The 18,137-nt window shown below is 39.8% G+C and overlaps 1 protein-coding gene across 2 annotated transcripts; it reads right to left on the bottom strand.

The window, feature by feature from the left end:
* Positions 1–1,430: 1,430 nt before the first annotated feature.
* CHAF1B (chromatin assembly factor 1 subunit B) lies at positions 1,431–16,223 on the bottom strand. 2 transcript variants are annotated; one of them, XM_083438694.1, is made up of 14 exons: positions 16,112–16,223; positions 14,706–14,832; positions 13,635–13,767; positions 12,260–12,380; positions 11,582–11,685; positions 10,462–10,558; positions 9,976–10,060; positions 8,393–8,486; positions 6,308–6,377; positions 6,124–6,215; positions 4,946–5,102; positions 3,250–3,663; positions 2,715–2,809; positions 1,431–2,287 (listed from the first exon to the last, which is right to left on the bottom strand). In XM_083438694.1, exons 2-14 carry the CDS (start codon positions 14,829–14,831, stop codon positions 2,178–2,180), a joined length of 1,698 nt encoding a protein of 565 aa, XP_083294820.1. In that variant the 5' UTR covers position 14,832; positions 16,112–16,223; the 3' UTR covers positions 1,431–2,177. The 2 variants fall into 2 exon arrangements, with proteins under 2 accessions (XP_083294820.1, XP_083294821.1); XM_083438695.1 differs by lacking the exon at positions 16,112–16,223 and adding an exon at positions 15,147–15,266.
* Between the last annotated feature and the right edge of the window lie 1,914 nt (positions 16,224–18,137).

The following is an 18,137-nucleotide window of genomic DNA, read 5'->3' as shown; positions in this document are numbered from 1 at the left end:
CCTACATCCCCATGCGCTCCCTCATCACAAGTGGCTTGCATGCCACATCCTAGGACTCTTCAGGTAGCAACAGGATCACACTAAGTTAGATAAAGATTCTTTTTTTAAAAAAAAAATATTAATCACCACAGGACCATATATTTGAGACCTTATTCACCTCCCCATTTTGCACTATCATATCCCACTCACATGCCAACCATGTCCTTAAGTCATATGGGACAATTAGGGCACTCCCTGTGTAATATAATCGATAGACAGGACACTGAATACTGTCCCATTAGTAATTTTCAAACTCCCTAAGTATTATCTGTTGGACAGCTATGGTCAGTATATTTAAGCAAAAAGGAGAGTGACTCATAAATCCGTTCCTTATTCTCAAGCTTTGAACTACAAGAAATCATTATTCCATATTGATATTAGAGTTTACTATCTGTGCAATAAGTGTATTTATGTTAACTACATATATGATTTTAATTGCATTCCTGCATGTTTTCATTAAGTCTAACTTGATTGATTCTGGATGTACTCTAAATAATCTCTCTCTCTCCAGCTTACCTCATGCATTTAATACTGTATATGAAAACTTGTTACAATATTACAGCCAATCAAGCATAGTGGAAGTTGTTGGAAACTGAATATATGTAGCAGCTGCAGCAGCTGCATAAGAGCCTCTTTGTATGTGATAGGTACATCCTTGTAGTTTTATTTTATGCCTCTTGAGATTGTAGTGGAATGTGGGGGGCAGGGGGAGTTATGATGCCTTGTAGAAAGGAATTGCCATATCACAACATCTGTCATTGAGATTCAACCAGTGTACCTTGGAAGTCAAATGGAATCCATTCCGGAAGTCCGTTCGACTTCCAAAACATTCGGAAACCAAGGCACAGCTTCCGATTGGCTGCAGGAAGCTCCTGCAGCCAATCAGAAGCCACGTTGGATATTCGGGTTCCAAAGAACGTTTGAAAACTGGAACACTCACTTTCGGGTTTGCGGCGTTTGGGAGCCAAAATGTTCAACTCGCAAGGCGTTCGACTTTCGAGGTATGACTGTACATGTAGCTTGAGTGAACCTTAGTGTTCATGTGAAACAGGACTCAGGCTGAAGCCATATACAGATTTACATGAAAACAAGTTGCTTTAAGCTTGCATGATTTCCTTCCACATAAACATGTACAGCATTTCACCACAGCAGTAGTTTAAGAATTTGCTCAGTTTGCAAGAACAAAAATAGTCTATCACCCTTAATTTTTTAAAGTTAGTCTAACCATCTACTTCAGACTGCTGCAGACTACGTTTGCATCTATTGCAAACATTTCCATTAGGATACTTAAATGAAACTAAATATATCCCGTCCCCCCATGTATGATTTCTCACTCTGACTAGGAATGAATGAAACAAAATTCCAGAGAAAACATGGACAGGAAAGTTAATATGTTCAACTTTTTATTCCAATCACTGCATCATATTGCTATTCTTAGCAAGCATAAAAGCACTCACAAACGACAAAAACCTTTCACGTATTTTTATTATTGGAACCTCTTTCATGTTTTTTTAAGCACTCTTAAGTAGAAAGGAAGTATAACTATCTGTAATATTTGCATGACATATTAAAACCCCATGAGACTTTTAAATTAACTTTGCCTGCGTTTTATGTAGAGAAAAGTAGCAGTTTTAGATTCTGAACTTTGTTTTCAAACCAGTTTATATAACTGCCCATTGAAGACTTGCCCTAAAACTCTGGCACCTTGTCATTTGCACGTAGCTGAAAAAGCTTGTATTTTCTAATTTTGCATTTAATTGGTACAGGAAGATAACATAACATAACATGAATGAAGGAATGAATGAAGGCAGAATGCATTAGTTTCACAAAATTCTGAAGGGCTGCATGGAGCAAGTTAGTTTGTGAAGCAGACACCCTTTATTTCAAGCAGCCTTTGTCTGCCAGATACAGACTTCCAGGACAACTTAGTGCGTAAAGGACTACTGAAATAATACACATTTGCAACCAGGTGAGATTTCCACACCTGCAGACTCTAAAGAGCCTACTGCACAGTCAACTTTTTGCTTAGAATGCTTGGAGTCCATTTCACATGATGTGGATTTTGCAAGTATTCTTTGGACAACTCTTGCTTTCTGCAGGCAAGGCATTCATTGAAGTTCAGCACTTTAGTAGTGGCTTTACATTTTATTTTCATTTTCAGTTAATTCAGAGATGGAAGTTTCATCAGATTTAAGACGCTTAGGAGGTGGTGGATTTTGCAAAGGGTCTTCAGGTGGTGATGGCCTCTCTGAAATAATTAAGAAAATCATGATTTTTAGGTTTCTGGTTTTAAGAAGGTTAAAACTACTGGGAAAACAAGACAGTGGGTAAGATTCAACATAGCGTATGTTTGGTGCCCACTTGCACTATGTTGCTTCTCCTTCCTATCCGGAGTGTTTGGGGGACACCTGGTGCAGGTTTTGGGGGATGTGAAGCGGGGAGAAGAGAAACACGAAGTCCCGTTGTGCACGTGGATTTCTGCTGCGCAAGCAGGCAAACATTGCCGTTTCACAGTAATATCACACATTCTCCCCAATTTATGAAAATGGGCAGGGTACATTTACTGTGCCGCCCATGCCAACCCCCAGTGCAATCATGAATTGTGGAGGCAAATACAGTTAAAGCAACACTCATTAGACACTTTTTGAAAAGCTATCAGATGTAAGATATTTTACCATGTTGAACAGTTTCCGTGGAAGCAGTTGTAGAGATGGGATCGGAAGGCGATGAGTCTTGAGTGTCTGCATTTAGAGGGATTAAGGCAACTCTCCTAAAAGCAATTAAATATTTAAAAACTGAGAATGCTTGACATCGACACCCTTACACACATGCAGAGTTTTCCAGACTCCCACATTCCTCATGCTATGTCTCTATCTGTTTTTCTCTGGCTCCTTCCAACCCTCCCTTCCCTTGACTCCATGGCTAGAGCTCAGTCCTGTTAGAGATTCTACACTTAAATCTGCTTACCCATCTCTGCATTTCTTCCTTTGACATTTCCCTGTGTCTGTTTAAGAATGTAAGACTCCTGGGATAGGGACCTCTCATACCTGTTCTTTATAAAGCACCATGTACATAGATGGTACTACAAATATAATGAAGTCTGAACAGAAGCTTCATTGAGGATCAGGCAATGCTTCCTGGCATCTGCCAGAATTTCCTTTGTAAGGCTGTTTCATACCTACCAGAAGAGCCTGGTTGCATTAAGCTCACCTTGGTGCCTTGCTCCATGCTTGTAAGGTATTAAGGGTAACCCTCCTGGGCTGGTTTGCTTTTGAGCTTGATGGCTGCATAGGTTTCTTCTCTTCCAAAGAGGGCACTGGGGGCTTTCTAACAGCAATAGGTGTTGAGGGCAACTCTTTGCTGTTTATCGGAGTCTTGCATTGCACAGCTGGACTGCTTGGATCCATGGTCTTATTAGGAGGAGTGCCATCCACTGGTTTTGGAACTGGGGAGATAACACTAGAAGACTGGCCCTTTTTCATTTTTTTCTCAGCTGTGCTGGGGGTCCCGGCACTTACAGCTGGCTTCTCTTTCAGTGGTATTCCAAGCTCATCTTCTTCAAAAGTCACAAAAGAACAATATCCATCCGTAGAAGAAATAGCAAGAAAGGATCCATCACTAGACCTGGCGTTTGTTTATGGAATTAAAAAGAAGTTTAAGTGCCTCAGTTGCATTTCAGTAATGGAAATATGAACATAAATGTAATGTAAATGACTTACATTTGACTTTGTGGAAATAACTTCTTCAGAGGCCCTGCTCTGGCTGCCCCCACCAACAACATGGGATGGGCAACTAACAGAGCCTTTTGGGAAGTGGTACCGCTGTTATGGAACAGCCTTACAGTGGGGGTTTGCCCAGCACCCTCTTTGAGGCCTTTTCAGGGACAGATGAAGACTTTCAAATTGAGAACCACTGTCCTAAGTCTTATGGTCCACTCCTTAGTTTTGACACCTGCATTTTAATTGTTTTTTGTTTTCAGTTGTTTTATTTGTATCGTGATTATTTTGCATGGTATTTTAAATGTTGCATTTGTTTTGTGAACTGCCTAGAGAACTTACGTTATGGATTAGCCATATAAATCTGGCAGATAAAAGAAAAACAAGTATGTGAATATAAATGGAGTGTGTGAGCTGGAGCCAGAGTTCACTGATCTCAGCCATAGCAATTTTGGTTATGACAATGAGACATTTTGGAGCTTCGGGTAATCACAGAGGTTATTGTCGCCAAGGCCCATGCCATAAATGACAAATCCCCAAATGCTACAAGCAGTCTGAAGTCCTGGGTTTGTATGAAAGGAAACAATTACCTATATGGAAAGGAAACAATTTCCTGTTGTTAAAGTTTAGATGGGCCACGCTACTGCTGAACAAAGGAACAATTTCCGTACAGTGCCGAAAGTTATTTTAGTGACCATGCCCAGAATGATGAGAAATAGAAGGCTTGCAGTAACATTTAAAATTAAGTTCACCATAGTTCCATAACGACATGACTTTCTATACACAGGAAAGTTCAGATGTGTGAAAAAGTAATATTTTCTGTTTTACAGTAGCATTCTGCCTTACTAAAGTTAAATCAATGCTCTGACAAGACTCCATATTTGTTGCTCCTCTAGAAGAAAAATATTTACAAGGTGCTTGATGGTGCTGAGAATGGAAGCTAAGATTAAAAAATATGTGGTCTTGGTCAGTATATCAAAAATACTCAAGTCAGTTGTGACAAGCAATCACTAGTGTCCTGCATGCTCTGAAGGAAGGCAGAAAGGCCAGGGACTGCAGGCCAGGAAGCACATATGCCATCAACTCTCAGTCTTCATTTTTTGTGTGTTTTAGTTTTTAAATTGTATATTGCCTTGGGTGTCTTGGCAGAAAGGCAGCTTATAAATCCAATAAACAAACAAATTACCTACCACGAAATGTCACTAATAGTATGGTAATGTATATTAGACACATAACCAAAAGGAAAGGATTGCTCTGTGTCATAGAAGAGCACAGAATCTTCTGAAGCAACTGCAAAAACCATCCGATAGGGTAGATTTATCAGACCAGTCTTCTTGGAAGCTTCTTCTAAAATGTGAAGAGAGTTTCAAATTAAATACCATTTGCCATTTCAGACCCTCAGCCTTCCACAACCATATCCTCTCCTGCAATTCAGGATGATGAAAGACATGGGTAGGCAAACTAAGGCCCGGGGGCCGGATCCAGCCCAATCGCCTTCTAAATCCAGTCCGCAGACGGTCTGGGAATCAGTGTGTTTTTACATGAGTAGAATGTGTCCTTTTATTTAAAATGCATCTCTGGGTTGTTTGTGGGGCATAGGAATTTGTTCATTCCCCGCCCCCCCAAATATAGTCTCGCCCCCCATAAGGTCTGAGGGACAGTGGACTGGCCCCCTGCTGAAAAGGTTTGCTGACCCCTGATAAAAGACTTCGAGGACCTCGCTCTTGAATTCTACTGTAGAAATGAAAAATAAGAATGTTGCTTTTTAACAATGCGTTCAGCACATACGTAAGAATATGTCTAACACATTCCCAAATGAATGCTACACATCTCTAATAAATACGCATTTAAAGGATGCATGTTCCTTGCACTTTCAGAATGGAGCACATGGGTTGGGAGAAAAGATCTGGCCCCTAGCTGCTCTTATGCATACTTTTGGAAAAGTAATTGTTCAACATTTTCCCTCTCATTTTCTGAAAGTTGAAACAACTGCTAGAAGTGAATAACATTTCTAGCTCTTAAGGTTTTATTTGCAACCAAGGCACTGTTAAGAAAACATTATGTTGCAGTGATATGGAAAGGATGCAAAGATTCTATCCTCGTGCAATTCAGTCTGAGGAACCTGGTATCTTTTATTAGGACATTTACCTGTTAGCAAATACTAAAATGTTTTTACCCTGTACAAAAATATTCTAACAGCATGTAAAAAAATAAATTGAATCCTTAATAAGCAAACAGCATTTGTGAAGCAATGCAACCCCAAATAACCATTAGAAAGCTAAGATGTTGAACAGTATACCCTTTAACACAGCTAGATTTAATATACTTCAAAATATCTACAATATATTCTCGAAAGGATTTACAATACCTTTGTTAAGTGCAGACCTGAGTTCAAAGTAGACTGGGCAGCAACGAACGGCTAAGGTTGCCTTTCCGGGACAAGGTAAATGAGCTATAGGCCTAATAAGAAGCAGTAGAGGATTTTTTTAAGGAAATGGCATTTGCCATATGAATTTAAAATATGAATGAAAGTACATCCAGTAAGACCGTACCTTTTCAGATTTTTTCTGGAAAAAACGTAAGTAGTGTTTGTTACATTTTCTCCTGATTCCACACAGCCTGCTGAGAAAGTTAAAGTAGTGCCATCATGTTAGTTTTGCACATAATCTTTAAGGCTATTACTTAACCAAAAAATCCCCAAACACTAACATAAACCAAACTTTAGGGTCCCTCCTATTGTTACTAAGATTTCCAACAACTCACAATGTGACTTCAACCTACAGGAATGCACTTAGGGGCTCAGTATTAATGCCAAATGTGTGTTGCATATCATCAACTTGTAATCAATTTGCATTTTTTACTTTGGCTACAAATTTACATGATCTCCCAATTTTTCTTGGGAGTACAGTGTACATTTTGCACTATTCATCTTCTGCTTACAGCCTACATTTCTAATGCAAAATCAGTAACAGGACAGTGCAAACTTGCAAACAGACTTGTATGCAAACAGTATTAAATATGTGGGCTTTGTTAGTTAAATGTGGGTCACTAATGAGGCTGATTTTAGAGTGTTATTTGTATTGGCATCATCAAGGGGGCACTGCCTAATTTTGGACATGGTACTCTCATCACAATACTGCAAAACTAGGAATGCCTCAAGTCAAATGAAACTGTCATCTTATAGAGGGCAATCTTGCCAAAATGTTTGAAAAAATACAAGCAGCTTGTTTTGAAATGTTAGAAATGGTGCATAAACTGGGAAAAGGAATGCAAATATTGAAAGCTGCACTGAGACTTGCTTCTTAACAAATAGTCACTTTCATTTTATACTAGATTTCTGTAAACATTAAACTCAAGTGTTTCATAACAAAGGCATAATAAATACAAATACACCACTACATTGTTATCTATAGCGTCGTCCTATCAAAGATAATTGATATCAGCTTCATAACAGATACATAATAAAAAGCAGCTCAATATCAAAATAGCTCTATTACTCTTTTCCTATTGGTAAGACACATCAATTAGGGCAGGCACCCCCAAACTCGCCCCCCCCCCCAGCTGTTTTTGGACCACAACTCTCATTATCCCTAGCTAACAGGACCAGTGCTCAGGGATGGTGGGAATTGTAGTCCCAAAACAGTTGGAGGGCCAAGTTTGGGGATGCCTGATTTAGGAGGAAGAAATGGCAGAACGAGCCATTTACTCAGTCTCAGGTTTTGAACTGAAGAAAGTTTTCTCTTCTGGTATGGCAGTCAAAACAGCACCAAACATATTTAGCATCAGGCTGCAAGTGCAGTAACTTACAGTGTAATTCTGTCTATGTCTGCTTGGAAGTAAGTCCCATTAAGTTTAACTGGGCTTACTCCAAGGTAAGTGGGTATAGAATCACAGTGTTAATTTGGTGATCGACTCTGTGAGGGAATGAATGCAAGCAATGTGGATGCAGATATATTTTGCCAGAAAAGCTTTAATGAGAAACACTACTGAGATTTGATCTCCTTGGCTCACTTAAAATAAAAAAGACTAGCTTTTTGCGCCAATGATTTAATTTAAAGTGTTTTGGTTTTACATGTACAACGGAAAGACCAAAAAACAAAAAAACAATGTCAGAAGGGTAATTATATTGGTTTTCCCAACATGATTCAAATGGGATAGGATCTCCTGTGCGGCAAGCGGTGAATGGAGACTTAAAGAGTAGGGAAATGTGGCACTGGTACAAACATATGACAGATTGTAATATGGATACATGAAGAAAGAAGGGGAAACATGCAGCTGCACATACTGAATTACTTTTCTTTTAGTTCATTCCTAGTGTTTTCAAGGCAGAAATATTTTATTGGGTTGAAAAGCTTGCCACCATTTTTGGTTTATTAATTTTATAGGGGTATTCGATTTAAATCCATTGATTTCAACTGATCTATTCGAAGTGTGACTAATGCTGGCCATCATCTTTATTTATTATTATTTTATTTATACCGTAATGGAAATATTACAAAATTCCTGGAGGAGAGAGAAAGCATGTGTTTGGTAATAAATTCTAATAGACACGAGCGGTTTTTCACCAAATGCTGAAAACACCACACGCCATTCTTTGCTGCAGGGCTGGATGAAGGAAATGAAATATCTGCACTTACCAGGAACAAGAAGCAGAGAGCCATCAGGTGTAAAAGTAAGCCTCCGAAAGAAGGACTTCATGCTGTCATCATGAAACATTCGATAGCTTTTTACCTGAAGAATTTGACAACAATTAAATTTGACAACAGCTACTTACTCCCAGTTACTGTACAACTAAGAACATGCATCCATTCTGTGTGTCCTTTTAATGGAAAGGCTAGAGCACTCTACAGCTAAGGACTAGTCTCCCTATTTCCTTTAGATACAGTGGAACCTCAGTTTTTGAATGTCTTGGCTGCCAAACATTTCAGCAGCCAAACACCGAAAACCCGGAAGTGAATACTTCTGTTTTTGAATGCGCCTTGGAAGTTGAACACCTTCTGAGGTGTGTTTCTCATTTTTCTCACTGGAATTTGCCAATAGCCCTTTGATCCTTGGTTTTCGAATGTTTCAGAAGTTGAACGGTTTTCTGGAACAGATTATGTTTGAAAACCGAGGTTCCACTGTACATCCATTCAGTTCTTACAGATGTATCCAACAGTCACACTGAACCACTTCACAGAGTTCAAGGGATTGTGATTCTAGAAATACTCCCATGTGCCTTGGAACTATAATGGTGAAAATGAAGTCCACTTTATTTGCATAGCCATAGAAAACTAACTAGGCCTTACATTTACGTAATCCTGATCTAGATTCATTTATTAGTAAACGCTGCTTCACACATTGCAGTTTTCCAACATGAAGCTATCCTTGTGTAGAAAGCGGTTTACCACAATGTGAGAAGTGTTGGTGCAAAAGGCTTTTCATGGTACAAGTACAGTGGTACCTCGGGTTACATACACTTCGGGTTACAGACGCTTCAGGTTACAGACTCCGCTAACCCAGAAATAGTGCTTCAGGTTAAGAACTTTGCTTCAGGATGAGAACAGAAATCGTGCTCCGGCGGCACGGCAGCAGCAGGAGGCCCCATTAGCTAAAGTGGTGCTTCAGGTTAAGAACAGTTTCAGGTTAAGAACGGACCTCCGGAACAAATTAAGTACTTAACCCGAGGTACGACTGTATATTGATATTCTCTCTCTCTTTAGGTTTGAAGCAACCCTGAATGAAAGATGTACCATAGATTTTCCTTCATTAAAAAATACCTGTTCTGCACCTTCCTTTGAGTAATGCTTCAGGGTGGGGAGGAATGAGGGAGCAATAGTTGGATGGGTCAGAATAAGAAAGGAAGTGCAACAGAAATAGTTCATATTTGCTGCATATAAGGGGAATAGGATCAATGTTTGCCTTCTCACTTCCTCTCCCTTTCCAGTTTGCAGGGGGAGAGAAGGTTGAAGAAAACAGAATGAAGAACAGACAGACAGAATTTACCCTGTTGCTCTGCTATTTGTATTTCCAGTGATAAGATAATATTTATACCAATAACTTCTTTACAGGTTGTAAACCACTTTGAGGTTTTCTGCAATCAAGTGGCATATAAATTTTAGGAAGTAATAAAATAAAAATAATAACTTCTTTAGACGTGTAACCAGAGAGAAAATTCCCTCAACCCACCAAGAATTATGTTTTGAAACATCAGTTTTTTTAAAAAACAAAAAATTCTGACCTCTCCTTCAGATCCTCTGCCCGACGGCATTTTGGTAACGTTAAATGCCACTCTCTTAGTCTGCGTATTATATACTCTCAAAACTCTACATAAAAAGGAAAGCGGTTAATTACAAACAAAACACCCACCTTCTTTTATGTTCTGTATGATTATTATAGCACCTGCCCCCTAATGATATATTTCCTGGCTTTTTGAGAAGGTATGTTTCTATATATATATATATATATATATATATATATATATATATATATATATATGTTAAAGGGTAGCGAGTAGAAGACACTATAGCACTGGTCTTATTCACAACAGTGGAAACAAGGCGATCCTACAGGACTAAGGGAAATAGGCATTTTAAAGCAACCAAATGCATTCCATTCAGGAAAGCTAGCATTTAAATAATGAACTATTCTAAACACTATAGGAAACAAAATATAAAAAGTAAAAGACATCAATGGAAATTTCTCTTCCCCAGCATTAATGACTTACCTATCACAACTAAGAGTTGCAATATACTGTCCTGCAGGGTCCCAGGTTACTCCTTGAACGTAACTTTTGTGTTCATTAAAAATAGAAACCTTTTGCCCTGGAAGTAATATTAACAGTGAATTGCTTTTTAAATGAGATGTCATATGATAACTAATGCAGAAATAATTTGGATCTATCATTCTCTTTGGTGTGGCTTCTACACAATGCTAAACCATTGTTTTACATGGAGGAGCTTCCATGAGCCCAAATGAAGTAGAAACTCAAAATTATGGCTACCTCTGAAATATTGTTTGCTTGGAAAACTGACACACCCACAAATCAGAATAGACACTGATCTAATTTTAAAAGACTTTTAATAGGCCGTATTCCTGCCTCCTAACAAGGCATTCCACCTACAAATCTGTTTGAACCCCACAGTTTTACAAAAACAGCATTATTTTCTATCCAGTAGACAACTACCATGGTCATTATTTATCAACATGCTTAATCTTTATTGTGCTTATCCTAAAAGCCAACCTTCAAGTAGACAACCCTAAAGTAGTGTGAGACCATAGACCTGTTGAAGGCCACAGAGAATACAATAGCGCTGGATTACCTTAATAATGAATCAAACCATTATTTTCATACCGGACAGGAATGTTAATAGCAGTTTGCCAAGATTTTCAGAGCATATTTCCCAGGTAAAGGTAAAGGGACCCCTGACTGTTAGGTCCAGTCGTGAATGACTCTGGGGTTGCAGCGCTCATCTCGCTTTACTGGCCAACAGAGCCAGCGTACAGCTTCCGGGTCATGTGGCCAGCATGACGAAGCCGCTTCTGGCGAACCAGAGCAGCATACGGAAAGGCAGCTTACCTTCCTGCCGGAGCAGTACCTATTTATCTACTTGCACTTTGACGTGCTTTCGAACTGCTAGGTTGGCAGGAGCAGGGACTGAGCAACGGGAGCTCACCCCGTCGTGGGGATTCGAACCGCCGACCTTCTGATCGGCAAGCCCTAGGCTCTGTGGTTTAGACCACAGTGCCACCCGCGTCCCAGGTACAGCAGTCCTAAAGTCTAAAACTCTGGGAAAAACTCGAGAAGAAAGGATAGGTTTACATAAAAACAAAATCATAGCAATTACCTTTACTGACATCCCACATTATAGCTGTGTTGTCAACTGATGCAGATGCCATGAAGTTTCCATCAGGGGTCCAGCAAATATCATACACATCTTCCAAATGACCTCTGGAATTAAGCACAGACACAGAGGGCAACGAAGTTATGGGCAACATACACTCACTTTTCTTTTACCCCCATATTGCAAGGAGGGTGACATAAAATGATGCATGTCCCATTTCCCATCTTCTCCCAGCATTGCACTTCACAACACCAAACTCTGTTCAGGAGGGTCCACCAACCCTCAGTGTGTGAGAAACAGAGGGAGGAGCAGAAGAGCAAGCAGAAGTGAAGAAACAGATACAGAAACTGGTAATCTTAATACATCTCTATCATCTATCTAGCTATCTCTTTCATTCATTCATTTTCCATAAACTTACCAAACAGTTATGAATTAGAAACACAGAAAAGAAAAAACTATATAAGATACAAGTATGCTGACTCCATGTATTTTTTACTTTTGCCTTACTTCTTGGAATCTAGAAAGTCCTGAAGATAAACCACAAAGCTATAACTCCTAAAAATTAAAGGTTGCAGCTATAATAAACTATTTTTTAAAAAATGAAGTGTGATACTGCCAGCAGCTGCTATTAAAACTGAATAGATCACTCAGTGAAACTTAACCAAAAGCAACAAATCTTACCTTAAAGTTTTAATTACTGTCCAGTTCTCCTTGTTTAGTTGGTTATCATCATCGCCATCCTGAAATACTGTTGGCTCTTGCTCTTTGTTATCATTCAACTTCCACAACAAAATCGCAGCATCTGTGAAAATTAATCTCAATGAGAACATTTTTCACAACTTCATTCTCCCCGTCATTTTATCACGACAGTGCAGTATTATATACTACACACTAGTAGCCGTGATTAGGCTACAAACCTGGGAGTAAGCTCCAATGAACACAACAGGGGTTACTTCTGAGTAGATATGCTTGGATTTCACTGGACAATATACAAAACATTTGTTTTTGTGTTAATTAATTAATTAATTAATTATCAGGTCTTCACCCTACCTGTCCTCCCAAAGAAGCCTAAGGTGGCAAGCATCAAAGTGGTAGAACAAGGTTATTAAATTTTAAAAAATGTATTCAAAACATTTTAAAACATCTGAAAATGTACAAAATCATAAGGACATTTTTACCCCAAGCAGCAGAGCTAAAAAAAAATTATAGCCAAATATTTTTGTGCTTCTGGACAAGGTGTTTGGTCTAAGATTGGGTAAACTGCCATTTCACACGAGTGAGTCAACTTATTATTGATTTTTTTTTCATTTCAGTGAAATAGTTTTGAGGATTTCAGTGTAATAATCACTGTGTTTCACCTGCCCAGTCTTCAAAACATTTTACATGATAGATGATTATATTTTTGGAAAAACTATGCACAACATTGTCAAAGAGGTTATAAATAATGTGGACAGTCTAAAATCTGATGAAAGTCATTAAAAAACTGAGCAAGATTTTTTTCGAGCTATACTGGAACAGATCAAAAACATGCAAGAATGTTTAAGAGGAGGTTGTGAATATTACTTTAGTTTATTGGTGCGTGTAGTGTTGTATTGTTGAACGAGGATCTGGGAGACCAGGGTTCAAACCCCCTTGAGTCAGTCATCGTATCTTAGCCTGACCTACTTCACAGGGTAGTTGTGAGGATAAAATGGGGAGAGAACTATGAACACCAGCTTGAGCTCCTTGGAAGAAAGGTAGGATACAAATGTAATAAGACTTTTAAAAATTTCAACAATGTAAAGGATATAATTTGTATTACTGTAATATCCATTCTGTCTATATGATTCAGTACATTTGTTCTGTTAATGAAAACAGTATTTTTCTTTTTAAAAAATATCTAGGGTTCAGAATATCCACTTATCCATCTAATTTTGTATTAATTGGTTATCTGAGGTGCTATTGTATGTGGTCCTTTGTAACGGAATATATAGTATTAAATTAGATACATTATATTATTACAAATTACAAAATAATCAATTAAATGGGAAGAGTTCAGTATTGATTTAATACATACCATCTCCACCAGATGCTAGAATCTCACCATTGGGAGCAAAACGCACAACATTCACAGCTTTGGTATGGCGAGCTAAATTGGACAAGAATTCCACAATTGCTTTCCCATCTGGTCCCTTTTCTACTTTCCATATCTAGTTATGAAATATTATAGTCAGAGACAGTAAACAAGCATATCCCAAAACCTCATGAAATTTCATGAACATGAATTTCACTGATTTTTGAGAGACATACATACTCATCATAAAAGAGAACATAAATGTCAAGATAACTAAAAAGATACTTAACTTTTGACAACTCATTTTATAATACAAACAGTCCTCTTTCAAACCCGAACCTCATATATAATATCCATTGACACATTTATAGTGATCTCACATAATTTAGCTACAATTATTTTCATACCTGTAAAATTAAACACAACATACTACAAAGAAACTTTATAATATTTATTTTTCATTCATTCATTCCTTTTCTATACCACCCGTCATCCAAAGATTACAGGACAGTTTACAATATAAAAACACAAAAATATATACCGTAATGACAAACAAAAACAATACTCCCCCCCCCATTTAAAAGGCCATAGATTATTTAATTAATAATAATAATAATAATAATTTTTATTTATACCCCACCCTCCCCAGCCAAGGCCGGGCTCAGAGCGGCTTACAAGCAATTAATTAGTCAATTTAGTTACTCAAAAAGCTTTGCCGGACAGCACAATAAGGATGCAATGGAGGTAGCAAAGTGTGGCTTCCTTCATGGCTACTACTTAGGCTCACTGATGAGCCGTAACCAGTGTTCAGCTGGAGTTCTCCTCTCCTCTCCCTCAATTAAAACAAACAACAACAAAAGTCCCACACAAATGTTAAAAAATTAAACAGTTAAAACAATTGTAGCATTAGCCCTGTCTCTGTGTTGTAGCCAGGAGATGTAGATCAAGATTTGTTTACAGAAATAAGGAGAGTTACTCTGCTCTTGCCCCCTACAAACATAAATGTTTCTCTCTTGTTACATTTGTACAAATATAGATTTAGCAGTATCCCATAGATTAATGTTTGTGACTCACACGAACAGCAGTGTCCACTCCAGCAGAAGCCAATCTATTGATTTTTCCATCAGTGCCATGTTGAAAGTCTAAGCTGTACACTGGCTCTTTATTGTGCCATGCAATTTCACAAGTGAATACTTTCATCCTTTTCAAAGCAAACACAGACATTTTGACTTCCAGAGCAATGAAACTCAAAAGTGATGCACTGTTCCATGTGATAATGAACTGAGCAGTTTTCACAGGCACGGGAATACAATTTTTCATAGTAGTAATATATTATCTTATCTTATATTGTTTAATTCAGTTGTAAGTTATTGTAGCACGTTGCACAAGATGCATTTTAAAAATACAGTGGTTATAGACATGGATTGTCACTCCTGTTCTTTCCTTCCCATATGTATATATACTATTAAGGCAGTTGCTCTCCCCAGGGAGGCTCACCTGGTGCCTGTTACATACCTTTAGGTGCTGGGCAAAATCATTCCTCTTTGCCCAGGCCTTTGGCTAATTGAACAAACATTGGCCTTTTAGACTGGAGGTGGGGTGGGTGGGTGGCATTGTTTTTGCTTGTTCTTGTGCTTGTTATGTATCCCTGTGTTTTTATATTGTGAACTGCCCTCTGATGCCCTTTGGTATAGAAATTTAAATAATAATAATAGCTGGAAAAGTAAAGAAAATATAGTGGGACAAAGAAAATAACTACTTCCCATGGAGCTTCACTGATGAGCAGCAAAACAAGGTATTTGTTTCCAAAGGCATAAAGTTTGTGTGTGTTTGTTAAGGAGAGCACTCCTTACTGCTAATGGGTTAAGCATCCAAGCTCTTTCTGTGAGAGTGGAGATTAATAATAATAATAATGCCAGCACTTTCCCAATGATGTACTTCAAAGCACATCACAAACATCTTCTGACCTCAATACATTATAATCCTGGAAAGCAGGCAAGTGCATGTCTCATAGACAGTTGCTGCGGGCGGCAGGGCTCGTTGATGACCCGCAGCCTTGCTAGAACTGCCCTCACCTTCTCATGGCTGGGCTGATTTCAGCCCATTCTCTCCACACTAGCACTTCCTGGACCACATAACTCAATGGCATCCACCTCCCCCTGCAGTGTAGGCACCCTCCCCGACCCATAACGCCACGTGACGTTGCACCACCTGCGCAGACACCTTGACATGCACGCCCGTGTTTATGATATACCGCAGGGAAGGCGGTGAGCATCACTCAAGGGACCTGGAGGACCCTAGTTATCGCCCTACACGCCAAACGCCTTTGCTTCCGTAGAAACTCCCGGCGGGGGGCGGCGGAGGGAGGGAAGCAGATGGTTCTCCCTCGGAAGCAGGAGGAGAGAGGAGCCCGCTGCCCGTTTCCGTACAGCTTCCACCCAAGAGTCTCCCCTCCCCCTCCTGGCTCTTTCCTCACGTACCTGCAAGAAGGACCGGGAGAGCCACCCCGGACTGCGCGGGCAGAAAGTTCGTCAGAAACTCAAACCCCGGTTCCCGGTTCCCGCGCTCGCGCCTGCGTACTCGAGGCTCCTACGGTTCTGGAAGGAGGAGCCGGGGGAAAAAGGCGCCACCTCTGAGGAAAGCGCCGCCCCCGCTTCTCCCTTACGGCTCCTTTCCTCGTTTGCTCCCCCCCCCCCGTTGTTTCTTGTTCCCTTTTGGCAGGGGCTTTGCAGGATTGCAAGAGGGTTTTTGTCCGGGAAAAGCCTCTTTGCTCTCATTTAAAGTGCTCATTTAAATTTAAAGTCTCATTTAAAGTGTGCATGCACAGGAAAGTTCATACCAGTAACAAACTTAGTTGGTCTCCAAGGTGCTGCTGGAAGGAATTTTTAAATTTTGTTTCGACTACGGCAGACCAACACGGCTACCTACCTGTAACTTAAAGTGCTGCTGTGATTGGCAAAAGGGTTCCTTTGAGCGACAGTCGCTCTCTAAAAAGAGGGCGAAACATAGGTCGCAAGGCGAGTTAACTATGCGCTGCGTCTCCATGTCAGCTTAAGACACCTAGAAGAGATCCTAAAAATCTTTACCTGTTCAAAGCTTAAGTCTGGCGAAAGCTGCAATGCTTTTAGACGGGCAAATTGGAACAATATCTATTATTTATTATTGATGTAACCCCCAACATATATTTTCTATAGTTTTTACCTCTTGTCTTCAGTTCGTTTTATTTTTATTGCTATGGCTAGTGGCTGAGGCAAATAAAGATTTTTCTGATTGCCTGGCAATGGGCGTAGCCAAGGGGGGAGTTGCAGCTGCCCCCCCCATCAATAAAAATCAACAAGAAAACATAGCTAAGGTTCTGCCCCCCATAACAAAAGGCCTGCCCCCCCCCAAACAAAAATCCTGGCTACGTTCATGAGTCTGGCCACCAACAAGGATCTCACAATGCTTATCCCTACCTACTATTAGCCCAAGCACATATATCTGAATGGAATGTCATAGTTCAGACTTTGGTCACTGAATAGGGAGTTTTATTGGGCTGCTCCACATCTCGAGCGCCACTTTCAAATGGCCTGTTCATTGTGCGTGCATCCCAATTTGTTTGCAGGTAGATCGAGACATAAGCTATATACGGAAAACTTATTCTGATTTGATTACAAGTAGATGGAAGCTGTATGCTGGCTCCCTCGGCCACTAAAGCGAGATAAGCACTGCAACCCCAGAGTCGGTCACAACTGGACCTAATGGTCAGGGATCCCTTTACCTTTAGATAACTCAAAACTGATGTTATGCCCCCTCTCACTGCATCTCCCTGTCACTATACTTCTTGCTAGGGGTACCAACTTGAATAAAATATTGGGGGAGGGGAAGAAACCCCACCCCACATAACCAGTCACAAGATGCCCCTCACACACACTATTTGAATGGCAATGGACGAAGGAATTGAGGGGATGCTCATCAAATTTGCAGATGACAGCAAACTGGGAGGATAGCTAATGCCACCGAAGACCGAATCAGGATTCAAAATGACAAGAGACTGGAGAAATGGGCCGAAACCAACAAAATGAATTTCAGCAGGGACAAATGTAAGGTTCTGCACTTAGGAAGAACCAGTTGCACAAATATAAGATGGGGGACACCTGGCTTACTAGCAGCAGATGTGAAAAGGATCCAGGTGTCTTAGTGGGCCACAAGCATAACATGAGTCAACAGTGTGATGCAGCAGCATAAAAAGCTAATGCTATTCTAGGCTGCATCAACAGAAGTACAGTATAGTGTCCAGATCAAGGGAAGTTATAGTACCAGTAAATCTCATTCTATCATCTAGCAGCCCTGATGTAATGGATGGGGAGGCATAAGAAGTTAACTTGTAATGACAGCTCCTTATTATTTCTCTCTGGTGGGGCAGTTTTCAACTTGTCAAGAACTGTAACCCTTCCCCACCCCAACTTAATAGAGCTTAATAGAGACTGTTAAGACTTGCCTCTACTGTAGTCTAAGCAGCAGCCA

The sequence above is a fragment of the Podarcis tiliguerta genome (genome assembly GCF_965153285.1).
Source record: "Podarcis tiliguerta genome assembly, chromosome: 4".
NCBI lineage: Eukaryota > Metazoa > Chordata > Lepidosauria > Squamata > Lacertidae > Podarcis > Podarcis tiliguerta.
Note: the sequence above shows the minus strand (reverse complement) of the source record. Positions and strands in the feature narration are given on the sequence as shown.

Bases quoted from the DNA above. Each gene is read 5' to 3' on its own strand.
- CHAF1B (XM_083438694.1), bottom strand. From the start codon at position 14,831: ATGAAAGTATTCACTTGTGAAATTGCATGGCACAATAAAGAGCCAGTG. The intron at 8,487-9,975 runs GTCAGAATTTTT...CAAATTCTTCAG, and splicing joins GCAGAGGATCTGAAGGAGAG to GTAAAAAGCTATCGAATGTT. The intron at 5,103-6,123 runs GTATTGTAAATC...TTCACATTTTAG, and splicing joins CAGGTCTGCACTTAACAAAG to AAGAAGCTTCCAAGAAGACT.